Source organism: Phasianus colchicus, chromosome 10 (genome assembly GCF_987193195.1).
Source record: "Phasianus colchicus chromosome 10, bPhaCol1.hap1.1, whole genome shotgun sequence".
NCBI lineage: Eukaryota > Metazoa > Chordata > Aves > Galliformes > Phasianidae > Phasianus > Phasianus colchicus.
Window position 1 is genome coordinate 7,101,529 of NC_143445.1, and position 21,684 is coordinate 7,123,212.

Sequence of the window (21,684 nt, forward strand, 5' to 3'; positions counted from 1 at the left end):
TCAGGATTCAGCTGGACATTGATCAGCTAGTGGAGAGCAATTGCACTGTGTATCACTAGTTTTGTGTATTCTTTTCATTTCTCCTCCTGTTTCTTTTCCTGTAACAGCTGTCATAATCTGAACTCTCAAGTTCTACTTTATTTTTTCCAATTCTCTCCCCCATCCCTCTGGGAAGGGAGAGTGGGTGAATGGCTGCATGATGCTGAGCTGCCTGCCAGATGAAACCACAACTGTCTTTTTTTGTCACTCAGTATGGGGCACAAAAGGTTTGAGGCAACAGCAGATTTGACTAGAGCGTCTTAGCAAATTAGTTTATAATTGGTTATAAATATTATATGTTTCATTGTTGTTGATCACAATGTTGGTTTATTTACTCTCAGAGTTTATTTGTTCACAATCCTGTTTAATGTAGCTTATCTGTTGCTGATTATCACCACTGAATGATGGCTTTAGGCTGGTTTTTGGCTTCCTCAGTTTTTGTTATATCCATGATATTTGTTGCGTTACACCAACCAGTGCCCAGCCCAATCAGTCCCTAGTGGCTATCTTGGGGAGGTCAATATATAGCAAAGACAACAGAACAAAAGCTGTACCCAATTACCTGAGTTTTGTGCACAATATATTTTAGCAGGGTAACACGTTCCTTAAAAATCCTCAATTTCACTTTGTGTTTGGTGTTTACTTAAAAGTACTTTGAAAGTAGAAACTTCCATTAAATTACCTGATAGATTGATACTTCTCTTGTCAGAGATTTTTATAAAGATATTGTGTGTTCCTTTTGTAAGGCATGTATGGCTTATTAAGGTGGTGACCTATGGCTTTTCTGCCACCAAAGGGCACATTCCTATAATCTCTTTCAGGTGAGCTAGTCATTCAGAGACCATATGAAGGTCACATCGGTTTGCTTCTCCTGCTGAAATATAATCTTTTGTTCAGAGAAGGGCAGGACCTTCTCTTTTAGTAGCAGAGGGATGTTAGAACATTTGTGAGTACGCATGCTTCCTAGAATCTATTTATAGTAGACTTTGCATGAAAGAGGTTGGTCAGGTACAGAAACCTCACAGAACAAAATCAGAAAAACTATTCCTAGTTCTGAGGAACAACTTTAAAAACTTAGAAAAAAGCAACAACAAAAAAAGCCACCACAACTAAATATCTTCTGCAGTAAATATAAATTGACTTCCAGTCTCATTCCATGCATGTACCTGGCAGTTTAAAATGTAATGCTTGTGTTGTTTTAGCTGTAGAAGATACTTGCCCATTTTTTGAAATAAAAGTTACTGCTTTATGACTTTATGCCACTCTAATCTTGGAGCTGCTGTGTATGTGTCATTAAACCAGGGTAATAATAATGAAATGCTCACATTGAGCTGTTAAATTGAATCACGGTCTTTAGTAGAATACCTAGTCTTATCTTTTTCAGACATTTGAAAATTAATTGTATTGCTGAGTACCTCTAGCTGTGGGGCTCACAGGTTATGTGATTTTGTACTCATTTTCAGTACTTGTTCTGGCATTGTTCTTCTGTTTACTTACCAGACATACTTAGACAAAGCAGACAGATCTGTTTCAATCTCATTTTTAAGCTAGAACTGCACTTCCTCAGCTAATTCTGCTTATGTCTTATGGCTAAATACACATGAATGTTCCAGATAAGTGGGTTTTTTTTGTCTCTTTTACTCTTTTTTTGCCTGGCCATATCAGACTGGTGGTTCATGGGTGTACTATTAACCCAATGGAATCAGCTCTTTTTCCACGTTTCCTTCTTTTAGTACTGATGCACAAGTTTACTGAAGAAGTTCCTGAGCATGAACCAAAGTTCCTGGTACTTTGAATCATAACCACAAAGCAGTGTTTCTTTAATACCAGTCACGAAGGTCATCTTGTCCTGTGCTCAGTATATTCTGTTCCCATATTGACTTCCAGTGTAGAATTACCTTCCAGTTTCTTCATCGGCAACAGTAATTAATACAGTTTTGCATCAAGATCAGGAACAGAGAAGTCAAGTAATCCCAAGGTAGTTTCATAAGGATCCTTACTAGATGGATCCCCTGTGTTCCACAAGCTTACTTTTTCAGAGTAACCCATTTTTGCCTTCTCTTCAGAGAATTCTGTAAGGCCTGTTGAATAAAAAAAATCCAAGTGAAGACTGTCTTTTGCCAGGCTAAACAGGGCTGATTTTAATCAACTTTTTCCCATTGGCTTCCCCCAAGTCAGTGTTTACTTTCCTAAATTTGCACTGTAATGTGGTAGTGCTGTACATTAGCTTGTGCCAAAGGACAAACGATTCTGTTTGAGTTTTGTTAATCAAGCACAACCTGCTGTTTCAGATGGGGCTGTATCTTCTGACTGTTTGAAAACTCTGGACATGAGTCACATTTTAAGATCAAGTTCAAAATACCAGTTCTGAAATTCAGTCTTTGCAGACTTAGGTTACGTAAGATTCTTCCTCTGAATCAATTGTAGAGGAACAGAAAAATTGCCACAACATTCCTGAGGGGAAGGTGCTGGTCTTTTGAATGTGTCCAATAGAGGATGCAGTTCTGGGAGAAAGTAAAATGACCAACTTTGCCACATTCAATGTTAAATGAAAGATTTGGGTCTTTCTCAAAAATCCTTTTTTTCTCATAAAAAAAAACCAAAACACCTCTTCACACTGCCAGCAGTTCTTTTTGCTAGTTCTGACTCTGTGCCCTTTTCAATGTTACTAACTTCACTAGTAGTCAGATACAGAAGATGCTGGCCTCAGCCTCAGCGCCTCTGGGACGCTGAAATGCCATGGGGACAGTTGCTGTATAAATAAGACAGCTGCAAAGGTGTTACTAACTTTAAGGTATCCCAGGTATCGCCCTGTGCCTGCCTGGGAAGGCCCTGTGTGTGGTTTGGGGTAGTCTTGGCTGACTTCTTAAATATAAACTGAAGTGTCTTTCCATCAGTGAAAGTAATTCAAGTGAGACTTAGGATTTTGGATCGATCTGTGATGCTGCAGGAGACCAAAGTACAAAGACATTAATTCAAGTGTAGTTGATGTTTTACAATTTAGAGCTGAGAAAAATGCAGGTAATTTAGAACATTCAGGACTTGGTCACAAGTCATCATTTTTAACAAGTAGAAAGGTAATACTGGGAAATGAAACAACTCTTCCAACTCAAGGGACGCCCATATAGCAGTAATAGAGTACCATTATTCTTCCATATGAGTTGAGGCATTTTATTTATCGTATTTTATATAAAGCATTCTTCATGTATCTGCAGTTGCATGTGCATTTGCATGTAGATAAGTTACAGTGAGTAATTCAGTTACATTTCCAATAATGAATATTTTTCATGAGAGCCAATTAATTAGTTATAACAGAGAAACAAGAAATTGTCTGAAATCTGAAAGCTGCTGAGATACAGATTTGACTATTATTTTTCTTGTTGGTGAGGAACATAATGCCTTACTAGTGAATAGGAGATTAGAAAAAGCAATAATTCTTATGTTAATTGTTACATTATTAGCTTGTTCAGAACAAGTTGTTTTATTTTTACCTTAAGTATTTGAAATAATTTCCTACTGTCATTTGATTGGAAAAATGTTAATTTCGACTTTCAAAAATGGATTAGAAAGATAAATCTGTTATTGTCATTATATACATTATGGTTCTTGAAATTCAATGGGAACTGTTTACATTGACAGTAAAGAGAAATGTATGCAATACTGCAGATCAAATCTAACTTTATATGGAATATTACTACCTGAAAATCAGTACTACAATAGTAACTCAGCTGATATATGCACAGGCAGTGAAGTAGTCATAGCTGTCTTTTAGTCAGGGATGTCCTAAAAATTCTAATAAAAATAGTTTTAATATCTACAGAATGTTCTTTGAAGTCTGGGCTTCCTCAAAGAAGCAAAATGCTTTGTCATCACCATTTCTATTAAAAGTCACGAAGAAAATCTGAGAGTTCCAGTGCAGATGCAGATTGTCAGCATCTCATCTTTTTTGTCTGTGCTCTGGACTAACAATTGCTCTGCATTCCAAAGTTTTTGCCTGAAGTGCTGGATTTTGTTGTGGTATTTTATAGAGCATTCTTCTTCAAGCTTTTTGAAAACTACGTCTCTTGAAAAGCACCAAACTTTTTTCACTTACTGAATTGTCGCTGTACATTTGCTTTAAGAGATTTCATTGACTGCCAGGACCTAGTTTTTTGGTTTTTTTTTTCCATTTATAGACTCCTCTTTTACCTAGAACTAAAAATAGAGGAACTTTAACTATGTATGCAAGAGTACTTCTGGTGGGAAATTTTACAGGTACACAGATGGTACACTCTGGTAGCAGAGCTGAATAGTTTTGTGACTTCAAAATAATTAACTGTTTACATCTCTGTATTAGTGTGGCATTGTCATTTATGTTCTTTAGTAGGCTGCCTACAGTTGGCTGAAATATGAACAGGAAATAGCCAAAAATTCATGTTTTTAATTAATGATGCTTGTTTAGGATTTCTCTGAAGCAAGTTGTAGTTAATTGAATTTAAAAAATTAAATGCTTCAGTTGAGAAACAGTGATATGTGTACCATGTCCAGGTAGTCTAAGGCAGGTGACTGTTCAACATTGGCTGTGAAACATCTGCACGAGCACAGCTTTAGCCAGACCTAGCTGAATGCACGAGTAGTCTTTTGAGCTCTAACTTTCAGTCATGGATACTTAACAAAATTAAAAGACAAGAGGTAGCACTATAGACATGTTATATTAGCTTTTGGACATAGTCCAGTAAGACTGATGCCTATTGCAGGTCCTTGGAGATATTTCTTCTTATCTTAAACTATGAAATCTAACTACATTCAGTGGAGCCAACAGCCTCGTCTCAGTAGAGCTAGCTTGCAGAATGCCATATCAGCATGGACATTGGAGACCCAGGTTGATTAGCAGTTATGTCAGAATATGTAACTTGTGTTTGTGTGATTTAGTGGTAATACTTAATAGAGCCTGATGGTGAGGCAAAACCAAATTTATAGGATATTAATAAAAGAAATGATTTTTGTCTTAGCCAGGGGCATTTGATAGCAGTATGTCATCTAAAACTACATAATCCTTTCTCATTTTTAATCTCTCTTGAATTTTTTGTTGTTGTACTTTTCCAGATTGGAACAAACGTATTGAATACAAGCCTGGTTCTGGCAGCATACCGTTGTTTCCCAGTATTCATCTAGAAACGTGTGATGGCCCAGTTTCATCAATACATACAACAATTGAATTGCAGACCAACTATATTGGAAAGGGCTGTGATCGTGAAACCTACTCAGAAAAATCTCTGCAGAAACTATGTGGTATGAACATGGCTGTCAGTCAATATAACAATCTTTTTACAGAAGAAGTGCCAAATCCTTGTGACTTCTAAGCACACAATATATGCATTTAGCTCAGCTGGTTCATCTTTGATTGTAGCAACAAAAATCAAGGAACTGATGATTAACTAGCGCCCTGTTCTCTTCCATTTATTTTCACTTTTTTTTCATGCCTTTTTCCTGCATTACTCCTTTTTTTCCTTCATCTCCTGCTCTTCCTTTCTTTATTTTTTTCCTATTTTCTTATCCTACATCTTTCACTTTTTTTTTTTCCTTTGGTGCTAATTCTGTTTTTGTGACAGTATATTGAGATTTCACATATAAACTGGCCATCAAATGAAGACCATAGGATTTCATAATTGAATCTATGTTGTGTTTTAAGTCTTCCTCACTCAGCTTTCTGCTCTGCTGCTAAGTACTGTGCCAGAGCAAAAGCAAGCAAAAATGAAGGAAATTACAGACAATCATTTGAGGAAAAATATTTAAGAAACACTTGTGGAGACTGAGAAAAGAGGTAAACATGAAGGAGAGTAACAGAATTCACATAATGTCACAATATTTTCAACCTGAAAATTGCTTAGTTTAATCCTGTATCTCCGTCCAACTAATGTCCTAAAAAAAAAAAAAAAAAAAGATAGCCCATTACCATTTGTATGCATCATTACGTTCATGACGTTAAAATTGAGAAGTTGAACAAAGCTATGAGACCAGACCCTGAAATTGATTTCATAAAATGTTAGTGTTTTAAATAAAAATAAATACATTATAGCTTAAGTCAAGTACTTTTGCTGACTCTAAGAACTTAATGTTGGTAGTGAGAAGAACATTATTTTATGCCTCTTACAGACCTGTACTGCAAATGGCACAAACACTCTGAGCAGCTCCTTATTAACATTACTTTACCTGCTAACACTTAAGGACTAGCACATTGAATTTCTCTTTTTCTAGTGAATAAACTGGAGTTTTCCCCAATGTCAAACTTTAATTCAGTGGCTGGCTGTACCATGTGTAGGTCTAAAGAGGTTAAAGACAGAATTGTCAATATATTTCCACAGGTTTGACAGTGGCATTGTAGTAGCTGCAGGCATTGTATGAGCTACTTGACAGAATCTAACTATACTGCTGAACTTCCAGTTGTAGTTTAGCATATATGTGAGGGAATGGGATGTAAAGTAGTTGAAAAAACAGAATGTAAAAAGCATAGGTAAAGGAAGTGGGGAATGTCTTACTGATGAAAGAGCTTTTTTTTTTTTGTCCAAGGTTTCCATTTCTTCATAGAGAAGTATAGGGAGGGTAGAAACTGATATTAGAACTTTGATAAAAAGGTTAAAATGAAAGTGAACTTTACATCAGAATTGCATTTGGAAAGATTTACATTTTAATACTTGGCTTTTGTTGCCATATTTACTGTAGAGAGAACAAGTAATCTTATGAAAGCAGGTTAAATAAATTATTTATGGAAAACAGTTTTCTTCTAGAAATGATCTTATTTTGTCTTATGGTTGGATAAATAAATTCTTAGTGAAGGAAGAAAACCCTGCATTTTTTTCCATCAGTGAAGTATTGTGTGATTGCAGAAAGTGCGGAATTGAGCAATCAGAGACAAGTATTCATTTGCGCCATATAAAAAACAAGATTGTCTCTCTGTAACTGAAGATCCAGTTTATAAATCCTGCGCTCAGTTCTTAATTTGTCAGTTAGAAATGCAGAGAATTCAGGTGCTGAGGACCATGCATTAAAATTCACTTTTCTTTATGTGACTGATTGTTCAGCTCTGCCTTTCAGTAACTCAGTAATGCGTACTTACTTTTGACAGTAAAGGTGGGCAGTTTTACTGATTAAATTGCAGCCAAATCATTTAAAGACAAGGACCTATTAGTATTGTGCCTCAAAGCATTTTAGGAAGTGTTTTTTTTACCTTGTCATCCAGCAATAACAAAAAACAATGTGTGAAAGACTCAAGGGTTCCCCCCCTAGTAAATTCTAACAAATAAATGCATTTAGCTCGGGACCACTGACTAATGATTTACATTCTGGAGAGGGGCTAATCTGAGTTCTGAGTACCACTGAAGTCCTGTATCTATTATTAGGCAAGAACACATGGAGCTACAACCTCACACAATCCAGCATTAAAGTGATACTACTTCTTTTACAATGAATATTCTGTATGCAGTGATATTCATGCCAACAATATGAGTATCCGTTGGTGTCTGTTGCACATTAAGGCACTTGTTTTACATTCATATCCACTGTACTGAATTTGGCTACACGTTACCCGCATATACTACATATCTCTGTGCATACAGGGAAAGAGGACATGAAGCTTTCCTGTTGGAGGTATAAAACTTTGTTTTAGTTTTAGCACTTCTTGAAATAACTGAAGAAATGTCACTAATGAATTTTAGAAAATAATGAGAAATTTCTAAGAGAAGTAATGTGATGTTTTCTGTAGTCACTGTGCAGTATGTTTCATCTACTGGTTTTACTGGTTTAACATGCTGGCTACTAAATAATGTGTATGCAATTTGATAGTGAAACTTGCAGGACTATTTGGGATGTGAAAATAATATAAATGTGTGATTCAGGCCCCACACCCATGGTTAATTCATCTGTACAGCTTTTTCATTAATCTCTCATTCTGTTATTATTATATACCATCTGCAGGAGCATCCTCAGGTGCCATTGATCTCTTACCATCTCCCAGTGCAACAACTAACTGGACAGCCGGGCTTCTCATGGATAATAATGACATGATTTTTAAATTTGATGGAAAACAAGGAGCCAAAATCCCAGATGGAATAGTCCCAAAGAATTTAACTGATCAATTCACCATCTCTTTGTGGATGAAACATGGACCTAGCCCAGGACTAAGAGCTGAGAAGGAGACTATTCTCTGCAACTCTGACAAGACAGGTGAGTCTTGCTATTGAGGAGAAAGGCATAACATATTTGGTGAAGCTCTATAAGTAGTTAGGTTGAATATTGATTTGGGTCTTATTTATTAACTTGGACGTAATGCTTCCATAAAATGAATATGGCATAGTTCTGGAAGGTATTATATAGCTTTCACTAGAACCATAATGATGCACAATATTGGAAAAAACACAATTTTGATTTGTTGGGTTTTCTGTCTTTTAGATGTGTATTGCTTTGAAACACTTTAACCTAAACAAAAGCGTTGACGATAGTTCAGCTCACTAATCTTCCTCCGCTCTCTTTCAGAGATGAACCGACATCACTATGCCTTGTACGTGCACAACTGCCGGTTAGTGTTTCTGCTGCGTAAAGACTTTGATCAGGCCGACACCTTCCGCCCTGCAGAGTTCCACTGGAAACTGGATCAGGTACTTCTGGCTTTTTCTTATCTGTAACCCACTCATTTATCCATCTGCTTTAGAAATCATAGAGAACAACTCAAATACTAATGCAGTTCCTTGGGGAAATCAGAAGACTACTTCAGTTACGTTTGAAATTCCAACTGTTGTGAGACTTTACTGGGCTCCACAGAGAAAGAGTTAAATTAGCTTGGCTCAATCATTCGTTTCAATAAGTTCTTTAGTGGAGTCATATTTAACACTAAGTAGAGTTTTATATCCATTGTCAGTGGAGAATCTTAGAGTCATGACATTACATGCAGAAATTTTCCATTTATCATTTAAAAAAAAAAACAATCTACTGTATCAGTATAATGGAAGTGATAGAAGTCTTTTCAATACAGAGTATGCTGACGTGGGAAGAAATTTTTAATATATTTTAAGTCTAATCTATGGATTTTCACTTTTATCTGCTATGCTGTGTGTAATTTCTCATTTTTATGAAGAGTATATTGTAAGGAAATTATTATTAAAGAGATAAAAGTTGTCTTTGAAATATTTATCAATTTTAAACAAGATAAGGATCATTTGGATAAAAGAAGACACATCTCCATCAAGTTGGTATTTTACATAAGCAAGTTTATTCATGTATTTTGGCCCACACTGTAGTATCAAAGATGTATATATAGGAGTGGTAACTTCGCTAATTTACCTTCAAAATGCCTATTGAAAGACCATTTGTGTCTTGATTATCAAAAGAATGTGGTGATAAACCATGGGATGATCATAGCACTTGGTTTTCATGTCCATTAACCAGTTTGGAAACAGTTTCTGCTGTATGTGATTCAAAATCTTGGTGCCTAGAAAGGGATACATTTGCATTATATCATATTTAAGATTACCAGTCTCAAGTAACCAATGTTCTGAGTGCTAAGATGAATTTCGAATGGCTGTATAGTAAAGATCTAAAATCCTCAATGGTACTATAAAGTTTATGTAAAATGTGAGGTCGGCTTCAAAAGTAATGCTTCCTGTTTGATGATGTTGGTCCATGATGTCAGAGACAGATGTTGGCAACATGGCAGTGGAGGTTGAACCTTCCCAACAATATTCCATTGCGTTTTGCTGCCATGTGACAGATAGCAGCAGAGAAGCAGTCTGACAGAATGGTGTCTGACATGGATGTGTGTATGAAGCAAAGGGGTGACACTGAATTCCTGCATGTGGAAAAAAAATTGCACCCATTGGCATATGTCAGTGCTTGGTGAAGGTTTATGGAGACTAAACAGTGGATGGGAGCAGCGGTGACAGCAGTGTGAAAGTGAGGCTACAGCCATGCAGGCTTGTTTATCACTGGTGAAAATGTATAGCTAATGGTGGTGGCTGTATTGAAGAAAAGTGTTTTGTAGCTGAGAATTTTTTGTATCAAATAGTGTTATTGTGCTATTCGTTGTAGTTTTCACGGAGACATTACTTTTGGAATGACTATATTTTGACTTGGAAAGCTGAATGCAGTCGGCTTCTCTTCTGTATCTTTAGAATGGGAGAGTAACTGTGTCCATTCAGTAACAGAAATTTGTGTGTAACTCTTGTAGCTTAGCCATGATGAAGCATTGGAAAATGGACTGTCAAGAAAAATTTTGCATTTTCGGGGGACGTATCTGATTGTGTGAAAAAACTTTTTCATCTAATGTGTCCAGCTACAGTTACTTTATTCGCACTTTCATTTCTCCATATCATTTCCAGAGTTGATTTGTTGTTTTTTAAAAAAAGACATAAGTCAGAAAGTACTGAAATGCTACTACCTTTCAAATTCTATTTTTCCTTCTTATATCACGAAATAGACAGTATATCCCGAACTACATGAGATGGAAGTATATCATGCTTTAAGTATGGTATTTTACAAATAATTGATTCTTTCAGCAGGGAATTTTTCTGAGAGTAACTTTTTCATGAGCCTATTCATGAAACAGTCTCTTATGTAAACTCCAAAACAAAAATAAAATTGAACTAAAATGTACATACTAAACAGGCTGCCATATGCATTTGTGTGTCAATAAGATAAATCTCATTAGCAATTAATTGCATCTCTAATATGATCTTCTGACTTCCTAATAAATGGAAAAGATTCTCATAGGGCAGGATCAACGCTGCTATAGTACAGCTCATAGCAGTCTCTTTCCAGTTTTTTTGCCATTTCTTGCAAATGCTCTGTGATTTCAATAGCCTGGTTTCTGCAGGGGAGTAGCTGTGTACCCACGTGATGCTCTGCAACGTCAGCCATCTCCCTTTTTCTGGTCCAACCAGAAAAAGACACTTAAGTATGTTTTGTTGACACTTAAGTACATTTTGTTGCATAAACAGGAGATGTATGACCCCTCTTTGGTTCCTATGGTTTTATTTGGTATTTTAGAAATTTAGAAAGCAAGATAAAAAAAAGTCAGTGATGTTCTTTAAGCCTTCTAGATTACACTCCCCTCTACAGGACTAAGTGCTAAATCTGTAAAAGAAAGTTTTTGAGGACAGCACTAAACTGCAAGCGCTGTTGTCTCCCCAAGGGTTGAGTCCTTGCAGAAAGATCTTGACAAATGTGAGAGCTACATGAAGTTGAACAAGAGCCAAGTGCCAAATCGGCACCTGAGAGGGGGCAACCCAGAATATATGTACAGACTGGGGGACAAGAGGCAGGAGAGCAGCTCAACATAAAGGAATCTGGGTGTTCTGCTTGACAGCAAGTTTAATCTGAGCCAGCAGGGAATGGGATGGAACAGTGTCAGGTGGGGGTTAGGGAAAGGTTCTTCACCAGAGGGCAGTAGGCATGGCCATGAGCTGCTGGAGAGTTTGGATACCACTCTCAGACACAGGGTGGTCCTGTGCAGAGCCAGGGGTTGGACCTGATGGTCATTCTGGGTCCCTTGTAACTGAGGATGTTTTGTGATTCTGTGATTCATTATCAAGTCGATTATTGTGTGTGATTAGCCTTGCACTGGAAATAGCGTAGCATTGATGTTACTGATGAGCTATACATACTCTTCATTTTTATTCTTTAACGTTTACAAATATCTAAAGGGAGGTGGGAGGCAGATTGATGAGACCAGGCTCTTAATTTTTTTATTTTATTTTTTTTAATATTTAGATTCTGAAAGACCTTTGGGAATCTCACGTTCAGAACTGTTCATTGTGTAGTGACAAATCTTTCAGATTCCTCAGGGTTTTGGGTTTGTTTGTTTGTTTTTAAGTATAGGCATTAGGCTGTAGCTAACTGTTGGATATTTTCTCACAGTCTGCAATGCACTGTGATATGCAGTGCTACAGATCAGGTTGCATACATAACTGTGCATGACAGCTCAATGGTTGGTACCAAGCACAGCTAGAGCAGAGTAAAATGTGGCAGCATACTTCATTGCTGAGTTCGCTTTATGATTGCAACAATTCATGGCTTGTTTTTGCTGAGGGGAATCTTGTGACCTTGGAATAGGGTGAAGCATAAACGAGTGAAATCGTTTATCATTGTTACAGCAGAGTAGTAAAATTTATTATACCAGCTGCTTTGGGCTTTACCTAGCCCACAAAACTACTCATTCTTTCCTGGCATTGGCCAGGAATGTGACTTTATTACCATTCCAAATTTAATTTAATTCTTTAGATCACATCTTTGTGGTGCGGAAGCATGGCACAAACCTAAGTTGCAGTCTCTGTTCTTGGCCAAAGACAGGAGATCGTGTCCCATTTTATATACCTACATGTGAGCAGTGCCGCTGAAGCTCTGAGATGCAATGCAGCCACAGCTGTGATGCACAGGAAGCGTCTGAGTCTTCCACATAGCTCTGGTGGCCAAGGTAGTTCTGGAGAATTTATTTTCAGTATGGCTTTAAGGGTGTCCAGCCCTAATTGTTACGTTAAACTGGATGGACTTCAGTAAGGAAATTTTTTGCTTATTATACAGAGTGTGCATGGCCTGTGTGTATGTCCCTTTACTATTACACTATTAAGAAAGCATTAATAAGAGCTAACAGACTTTGAACTGAAAGTGTCTTTGTTATTTATAAGAAATGGGAGGAAATGTGGAGTGGAAGTAATTGATTCCCCTTCCCTCCCCCCAGTTTCTCATACTTAATTATATGACTCCGTTCACACCACAGTACCTATTAAAAAAGGCTCTGTCAACAAAGTCAGTAAAGGCACCTAAACCAGTATTGAATTTTCTCAAATGAGTAGGAACAGGTGTGCTAAAAGTGGACAATTTAGGTAGTCAAATATAAATTCGGGCCATCAAAGAATAACACATGAAATATACTTTGGTGATTGTGGTGATTGATGTTTAGGGTTCTTTATGTACGTATCCTCATCTTACGGACAGATGACATGTTTTCAGAAAATGGCTGTATTATACAGCCTCCTCAGGCACACCAGAGATAACCACATGTGGTATGGTTCTGGTTCAGCTCTGAGCTTTCTGATCTCTGCAGCAGTACAGCAGGCTAGGAAAATGGGGAGCTGGTGAGATTCTTAACTCCCACTCTTGATCATGTTTCCTTTCAGCCACTAGTGCTGGGTCTAGCTTTTGTCAGTTTCCTTGATGCGTGCATACCAGAACTACAAAAGAGATCAATGTGTAATGAGGTTATATATTTCAGAAATTGAGCACTGTTAAAATTAGTGGGAGAATGATTTTAACACTGGCAGAATTTCTTCTTAGAGAGATAAAAACTAAGCAAACAAAAGATCAAGTCTTCTCACTTCTTTTCCTGTCAATGCAAAAATATTCCTGAGCTCTGCTAACAACTCTATTGAGAAGGTTTGAATTAGTGCCCCTTTCCTCATTGTCATCCTCAGGAAAAACTCTTGATCGTCAAATTTTTGCAGCAACTGCCCTCTTTATTTCAGGTCAGTAGACTGAGAACTCTGTCCCTCATCTTCTGTGTAACTGTTCTCTCTAGCCTTCATGGAACTAAATCCAAATAATGCTTTGAATAATGAACCAAGGCATACAAGCCATTGGTTAGAATGCAAAACATAACATTATGCAAGCCAATTCACAGTGTCTTTCACACTCTGTGTACTATGGATGTTACATTACTTGAACTGCTGCTGAGGGACAATCAAGCCAAGAGATTTTTTTCCTTCTTTTGAGCCAGAATGGGAATACTTCTTTGAGTGGGGGAAAGGATCTTAGCCAAGTATCCACATTTTTAATGAACTTATTTTTGTTTGCAATGAGAATTATATTGTTTTATGTCCATGTTATCATCCTGAAGATTGTCCTTCAGCCCACATCAAAATCGCTATTGATCCCCTTAAAAAACAGGGATTGCACTGCATGGTCCAGAGTCATTCTAAATCAGCAAAAGAGACAGACAGTCACTGTTTCTCTTTTAAGATGAGATAAATTGCTTTGAATAATCCAAAATAAGTGTGCAGAGTGTTTTTCATTTTGGAAAACTCTCATACAATTACTTCCATAATAGGAAATAGAGAAAGCAGGTTATTTAGATAAATACGGGTGTGATGCATTCCGTCTCAGTGCATACAGAGACACACTGAAGGTGCGAGGCAGGGCTGTGCTTGCATTTAATTCACTGACCACATATAGTGGGGTCTTCTACCTGTAGAAAGCAGTACTGTTCAGTGAAGCACTTCATTGCCATTTACTTTTTAAAACATCATGAAAAGACATAATAGAGCAGGAGCTGATTTTTGAAAAAAAAACACATAATTTTGTGGTAAGAAGGCAAAGTGAAAGGGATTTGGAATCTGCACCTTGTCTTAGTTAAATTAACTGTTTCTGTTGAGTTACAGCAGTTATGAGTGGAAACTTCTCGTGCTGATTTTTCAAAACTGTGTACATCTAGTTCTGAGAAGACAATCATTTACATTATGGGAGCCCTAAGCGTCCTCCTTCTTGACAGACTCAGAAAGAAAGAAAATAAATGATTTTTTTATGGGCAGTACATAGTTGTCTCTGTCCTGGAGAGTTAAGTGAGGAGGAAGACACAAGCTTTTGCCATCACTGTGTGCTGTGTACTTCACTTACATGTAAAGAACCCAAGGCTTGTCAGTCCCATACTTGCTAACATTATGCCCTGCTGAAAGTTAACTTTTTTTATTGTGGAGTTTTATTATCCATCTTTGTTTGAAGTCCAGAAGAGTTCTTCATGCTCTTAAGTCCTTCTTTAAAACTGGTATGCAAACCTGCACTGATCTATGCATACATACAGCTTTGATAAGAGTAAAGAAACAAAGCTCCAAACTTACATCGGAGCCAGTAAGAGAGAAATGGTAAATGAATCATGTTAATTTAGCAACTGGGATGAAATCATTCCAGGACTCAAAAAACTTCTGCAATACCTCGAGTCTTTTACATTTTAGCTCTGTCTTATCAGAGATGGTTTATTTACCATTTTCCATCTTAAAGTGCTATTTTGATAATTTTCTGTTCAGCGTCAGGCTGTTATTCAAAACAGCTTTTGTTAGCATAAGGATGAGTCAGCAGTGCTGACAAATGCTGAAAAAACTCTTTGAGATTCCAGCTCGTAGGAGCATTTTAGAGATATGTTTTTAATGCAACTGTGATATCATTGCTAATAACAAAATATTGAAAAACAAAACGCAGTGGCTGGCAAGAACTTGCTTTATGACATGCAAATATTCCTTTAGCCTGGCTCTGAAGTATTTTCTATAAATTGACCTAGATTTGTGCATTTCTGATTTCTGTAGTCCAGCCCAGTGTGAAATGCAGTGACTGCTCTGTGCCTCTGTAAACCTTCTATATCCCTTAAGGAGAAACTGAACTGCCCACAGAAAATATTTTATAATTTAACTAATTGCATTTTCTTGAAATTATTGATACATGTTTTTATGTATTCCACATTATGCAGTTTTTATTTTAGTGCACCGTGATAGTTTTATTATCATGGAACATTGTTTTGAAGGTTGTTCATACTAGCTTACTCTTTTCCAAAGACTTAAGATGAGCCAGGCTGTTGTAGCACCATGAAATAGTAAGTATTACTGACTTAAAGCTTACCATGGGAATGTCCCCATATCAACAGAATTTCTCGCAGAGTGAAAATGTCCATAGAGAGTTTTTAATACACCTAGAAAGCTGGGTTAAGGGCTGTTAAATTGCCTCGTTTTCTGTGATACTTGGAGAACTCTGAAACCAAAAGGAAACCTAGGACAAAAATTCCCAATTAAGACATGAATTGAATTACCTTGAAAGTGAACAGGCACATTTGTTTTCTTACTTATGAGTTATTAATATTTATATTGTACACTGTGATTTATCAATTATGCCACCAGAGTTTTTGATGAAACATGCATAACTGTTTAGAAAAAGTTGCCCATGAGCAAAATCTGTTGTTACTTGGGTGATTTTACTAGGACTGCTGAGTGGCTTATCTTTCAAGTAAAGCAGGATGACTTTGGAGCATTCAGAAAGGTGCTTGAAGAACTTCACAAAGTTGGTACCAACATCTTTACCCTTCACAGTGCACATTAGGAGATAAATATGAAGTGATTTATCTGTAGGCATCAGCTGCTTATTCCTTTGGTGCCATGGTTTCTGGATGTCTGCAGTTCTGGAAGTATTGGTTTTCAATTGCTTTACTTTCCACATTTTGATAGCTTCTTGGCAATAGAAAAGCCTAGAAATGCCTGCTTTTAATGAACCATTACATAAAAAACTGCAACTGAGCAGTTAAAGCAGTTTTTCATAGTTAAAAAATAAACACAGTGCACTAACTGTAGCCATAAAGTGTTGCTGAACTGACATGCTTGCTTGATGCAATTTAGCAACAAACTTGATTATAATAGAATTATTTAATTGTGAACAAACTATGGATCTAATTTATTAAGACACATTGAAATTATAACATGACAGCATTAAGACATATTGCATTTACAGGAATAATCAGGGCTTTCGTGTGGTTTTTCTGTCAGTATGATAAAACAGTCTCGCTATTTAAGGCTGTAATTAAGCCATCCATATTTTTAAACCTATTGTGAATATAAGTATTACACATTACAGGTTTTAAGGCTAGAAAAGCAGCTCACACTTTGTGTACAAACTACAGTTTGCAAACTCCTACTTGACTGCAGTGTTGTCACAGTGCAACTGTGAATGTACACTGTATAGCAATGTTCTTATTCAAAAGCAAAATACCTTGTCTTCTACGGCAGTCTTCTATCACACAGTGATGGGGGGGGAAAGCAAAAGAATTTTTCATTTTGCTCTAAGAATGCTAGATATAATACATGAGTTTCAGGAAGTTCATAATTATTGAAATACACTAGGCCTTGGGATGCACGTCTGTTTATTCTGCCACGTTGATGCCTGTGTTCAAAGAGAGACCTCAGGTCACGTATTTCTATATGACTAATGGATTCTCTTCTTATGGAGCAGTGCTTTGTAGGCAGTAAGAAAAAGTGTGGTCTTACAGTGAAGCCTTTCCTGGCCAATACGCAAAGCAGAACAAATGGCAGTGGGCATAAGTATAGCCCAAGAAGAGTGCTTATTTTGAGCAGAGGATAATATTAATAATGTGGAATTTTGGCAAATGACATGAAATAGGAGAGCACATTATGGTCAGATACAAATTAAAATTAACTCAGTCTATCACAGTTGGCGAACAGAATGGAAATCACTCTATTGTATACTTTTTTTCATAAATCCAACTTGGATAGGATAAATCCAATTTGGACTAGGATACCAAAGCTTACAAAAACTAAAGTTTTTGCTACTGAAATGTGCATTAAAATAGAAGGACTACCTCTAGTAATCTCTTTTTATGCTTCACTCATTAAATTCTATTTTCTTTTTCTATTTATTATTTATATTGTATTAGATATACATGGTACAACCTTTGCATAGAGAGATGAACTTTAAATGTTGTCCAAAAATTCTTTCATCCAACTCCTCACTTAGTGTCTAATATTTAAAAAATATATATTGTTATGGCTAATAATTAATGAAATTTTTATTGTTAATTTGTTATGGAAAATGACTGTACTAACAACTCCTCACCTAAGACAGCAGGAGACCTTTTCTGTGGATTTGTCAATCCTCACTATACCTCTTCTCTGTATAATCAAAAACTGTTCTTATATTTACACAACTCTGGGGGTGTATTTTGGAATGACTGTTGATAGGTAAGACAAATGTGTATGATTTACGTGATTTTGAAAAAAGATCAATTTCACTTTCCACAAAGAGCTCGGCTTTTTTTAGCATATTGACTGTCTTATGAAATAGATTTTAGAAACAGTTCTTCAAGATTTCGGGGGAATTGATGTCTGTCAGCCATATTGAGCTATTACTATAATGGTGGGCTTATTTGCTGAAGAAAGTAAAATGTTCCTGAGAGCTGTATTAAACATCTGCAAGGCATGCAAGCCAATGCCTCTGCTGGTGTAAATCTGCCCTGTTCTTTTCAATTTCAGCTACTGCTGGGAATATAAATCTTGGCCATTCTGCAGAACCCGCATAAGCTCTTAAAGAGTAAAGAGGATGCCAGCAGCTTTTAAATAGGGTCTGGATAACAGGGCAGTTTGTGAATTCAATGCCACCAATTAGAAATGAAGTCTTCAAAATGTGCTTGGATCTGTGACTGCTGCCAGAGCACAGCAGAGCTAGGAAACAAAGCTGCAAAATCTAACGTGTACCAGAATCTTATGTTAAAAATGACTGTAAATCCATTTGTATTTCAGAAGTATGGAAGTAGAAAATGGGAATCCTTTTGTATGAATAATTCCATGTCTTAAAAGCATGTTTTAGTTTGGAGCCACATATTCTTTGTGAATAGGAAATGAAGTCTACAGAATCTTTCTTGGCAGGCAGTAGCAGGAACCTCATTTGGATTTTGGGATCATGGAGTTGTAGAATGGTTTTGGTTGCAAGGGACCCTAAAGCCTGCCTTGTTCCAACACTCTGCCATGGGCAAGGACACCTCCCACTAGTTCAGGCTGCCCATGGCCCCATTCATCCTGGCCTTGAACATTTGCAGGGATAGGTCATCTGGAGCTTCTCTGGGCAGCCTGTTAGAGTTCTTTAATGCCCTCCAAGCAAAGAATTTATTTTTTATGCCTGATATAAACCTACCGTCTTTTAATTTAAAGCCATTACCTCTTGTTCCGTCACTACACTTCTGGCACAGACTCCCTCCCCAGCTTTCGTGTAACCCCCTTTAAGCTCTGTAAGGCCTCCTCAGACCCCTCACTTCTCCAGGCTGACCAACCTCAGCCCTCTGTCTCCATAGGAGAGGTGCTCCAGCCCTCTGAGCATCCTCATAGCCTCCCCTGGATCCGCTCCCACGGCTCCGTGCCCTTCTTGTGCTGGGTGCCCCAGAGCTGAACACAGCACTGCAGGTTGGAGGCTTAGAGTAGAGCAGAAGTTTTATTGTTGCTACAGCAACTTTAATATTGAAGATTTCAACTTTATTGGATCATAATTTCTGGAATGATATTAACATGCTTTAGTATTACTATTGATAGCTGTAATATTTTTATTGGTGGTTTGTTGGCCATTTTTTTTCTACTTACCTAAGTTATAAAATTCCTACATCAAGTTCCAAAAATGTCATTGCTATGACATATCTGATGCAATGTCTCATTATTGTATTATAGCATACCTTCTGATTTTTTAAGTATTCTTACAGCAGCCAATTAAGATCCTATCAACTCCAATTTATTCACTCAGTATTAAAAATACGCAAAAAGTTGGATGATGATCCAACAGTGCAGTTTTTTCAAGCCAGTATAAGTCACAATGGAGAATTAATAGTATTCAAAACACTGAAGAATTCTACTGCATTTTTTGAAGCATTTAGTCAGAGTCCAGATCTTGCTTAGTTACTTTCCAATCATAGTGATTGTACTATTGCAAATAGATCCTTTTAAATTTCAATTTTTTTTTTACACCAGTTAACCTGTGGACTCAGATTTTTTCCAGAGCTGACTATTGTTCTTGTTATAATTGGATATGTAGCCTGCATGGCATTTTTTTTTTCTTTGCATAAGTGACCTCATACTGTTTCTCATTGAAGTACCTCTGCTTAGATCATTGGATTTGGATTCACTCTTGAGTTAAGGGTATGCTGTAGTGGCCCATAGCTATTACAGAGCACCCAGTTTTCTTTTTCTGAGTGTTCTGAATATTTAACTGATTGTGGTTGAATTAGTGAATGTTCTTGTATTGTCTTCCAATGCTCAGCTAAAGTAAATAGAGTAATTGGGATCAGTTAAAAGTATATTCTAATTCAAACAGAAAATGATTTAACTAATCTAATTCTAGTGTTCATACAATAGAATACGATACAACTTGATATGTACGGATAACAGGAAATGTCTGGTTTCTTTCAGGTAACTTCTATAAGAGATCTTTCTGTATTTCACACATGGATTCTTTGCATTACTGTTCATCTCCTCCTTGACTGTCACTTTCTATCTCAATAAGACCAGTTGTGTTTTGATTTCAGAAATACATGGCCCTAAGTTGTCATACCATTTACCTATAGACTTATCTGAAAATACTTAAGGAGTTACAGTGGATTTCATTATCTGTCTATATACTTTGATATTTCAGCTGTTCTGTAATTCAAAGTTTCAGTTGCAGTTTTCATCCATGTTAAGCACCTTGTTTTGTTTAGGAATTTAGGCATCCAGTGTCAACCTACAAATATAAATCTGCATCTACGTTAATCACTGACTACTTGAGGCATAACAGTGCTTTTCTCAGCCACCTTTTGGATTATATGGAGTAATCATTTGGGTTTATGAGACCATATTTAGGTAGTTTCACTACTGAGAGTTTTCTTGGAACTTGTCAGGAAAAGAATAAAGAATCAGCACACAGATTTTCATAAAGACTCATAAAATCAAGTAATTTTCTGCTTTTTTCCATACTCCCGAACTTGTTCTCTGAAAATGTTGAAAACCATTTATGCCCCACAACTTTGAGTAGGTACCTCTTTCCTCATGATTTTATAGGTTGGGAGATTTAGCCACCTTTTCAGCATTTTAAGGCCTTCTTCAATCTTTGAAGACCACAAATCAGTTCTTGGTATATACATGTACAGTGATGTCTTAGAATTACCAATCCAAAACCCTTCATCTTTTACGATGATGTAGAGTTCAGTACCTCATTCCTGCTTTAGTTCTTAAATTTTGCTGGCTTCAGATGAAGTACTATATTTTGCTTGAAAATTTGAAGGGAAGGATAAGCATTTGAAAGGAGAAATAATGGAAGGATAAAAAATATTTCCTTAAATTTTCACACTAAATATATCATATTCTGTTACAAATGTCTGAGTTCCAAGCTGGGGAAGTGCTGCTTTTAAGCTTCAGTATGAAAAAGAGCATATACCTGTAACTGCTACTGATAATGTTTGTATGAAAAACTCTTCCTTGAATTTCACACCTTCAGAAGTCCAGTCCATTCATTTCCTATTTCAGAATACCTCTGCTAAGAGCAAAAATATTCAGGTACTTAGATTAAGGGCATCTTACAATATTCATTTATTTTACACTGAAGGAGGAGTTTAATAGAACTGATGTGTGCTCTGCAGTCAGTGCTAAAGGCAGGTAGTGTGTTTTTCACAGTTTTATTTTGAAATCGAATCAATCTTCAAGAACTTAAATATTTTCATGTTATTGCTGTAATTTCCAAATTTCAGCTTAGCTGGTTGTTTCAGTTATCTTAGAAAACGAAATGCAAGAGTTACACTGGATTAGCCAGTCAGCTGATGCATCGTACGTATTGATTGACATTAGGAATAATGATCATCTTCAAATTAGCAGAGTATGAAACCTTTTGACTTAATGTAACGCTGGCACCTTAACCCCATGTCTGAAGTTTGAAAATCAGAAAGTAAATAATTCTTTGTTAGTTAGCCAGGAAACAATAAGCCAACTTTAAATCTTTTATGTATTTTTTTTTCAATAATACATTTTTAAAAAAGAAATTTTTCATTCTGCTCTGGGAATGCACAATGAATACACTAGTTTAAGGAAGGTAATGATTAATTTGTACTGCCAATAATGCTGT

The 21,684-nt window shown here is 36.6% G+C and overlaps 1 protein-coding gene across 4 annotated transcripts in view; it reads left to right on the forward strand.

The window, feature by feature from the left end:
* Positions 1 to 21,684, forward strand: part of CLSTN2 (calsyntenin 2) — a 486,477-nt gene that overhangs the window by 424,806 nt on the left and 39,987 nt on the right. For all 4 annotated transcript variants that reach the window (XM_090147201.1, XM_090147200.1, XM_090147202.1 and 1 more), the window contains 3 exons: positions 5,125 to 5,310; positions 7,993 to 8,241; positions 8,551 to 8,672. In XM_090147201.1, coding sequence (XP_090003327.1) covers positions 5,125 to 5,310; positions 7,993 to 8,241; positions 8,551 to 8,672 — 557 coding nt within the window. The remainder of the gene's footprint in view (positions 1 to 5,124; positions 5,311 to 7,992; positions 8,242 to 8,550; positions 8,673 to 21,684) is intronic.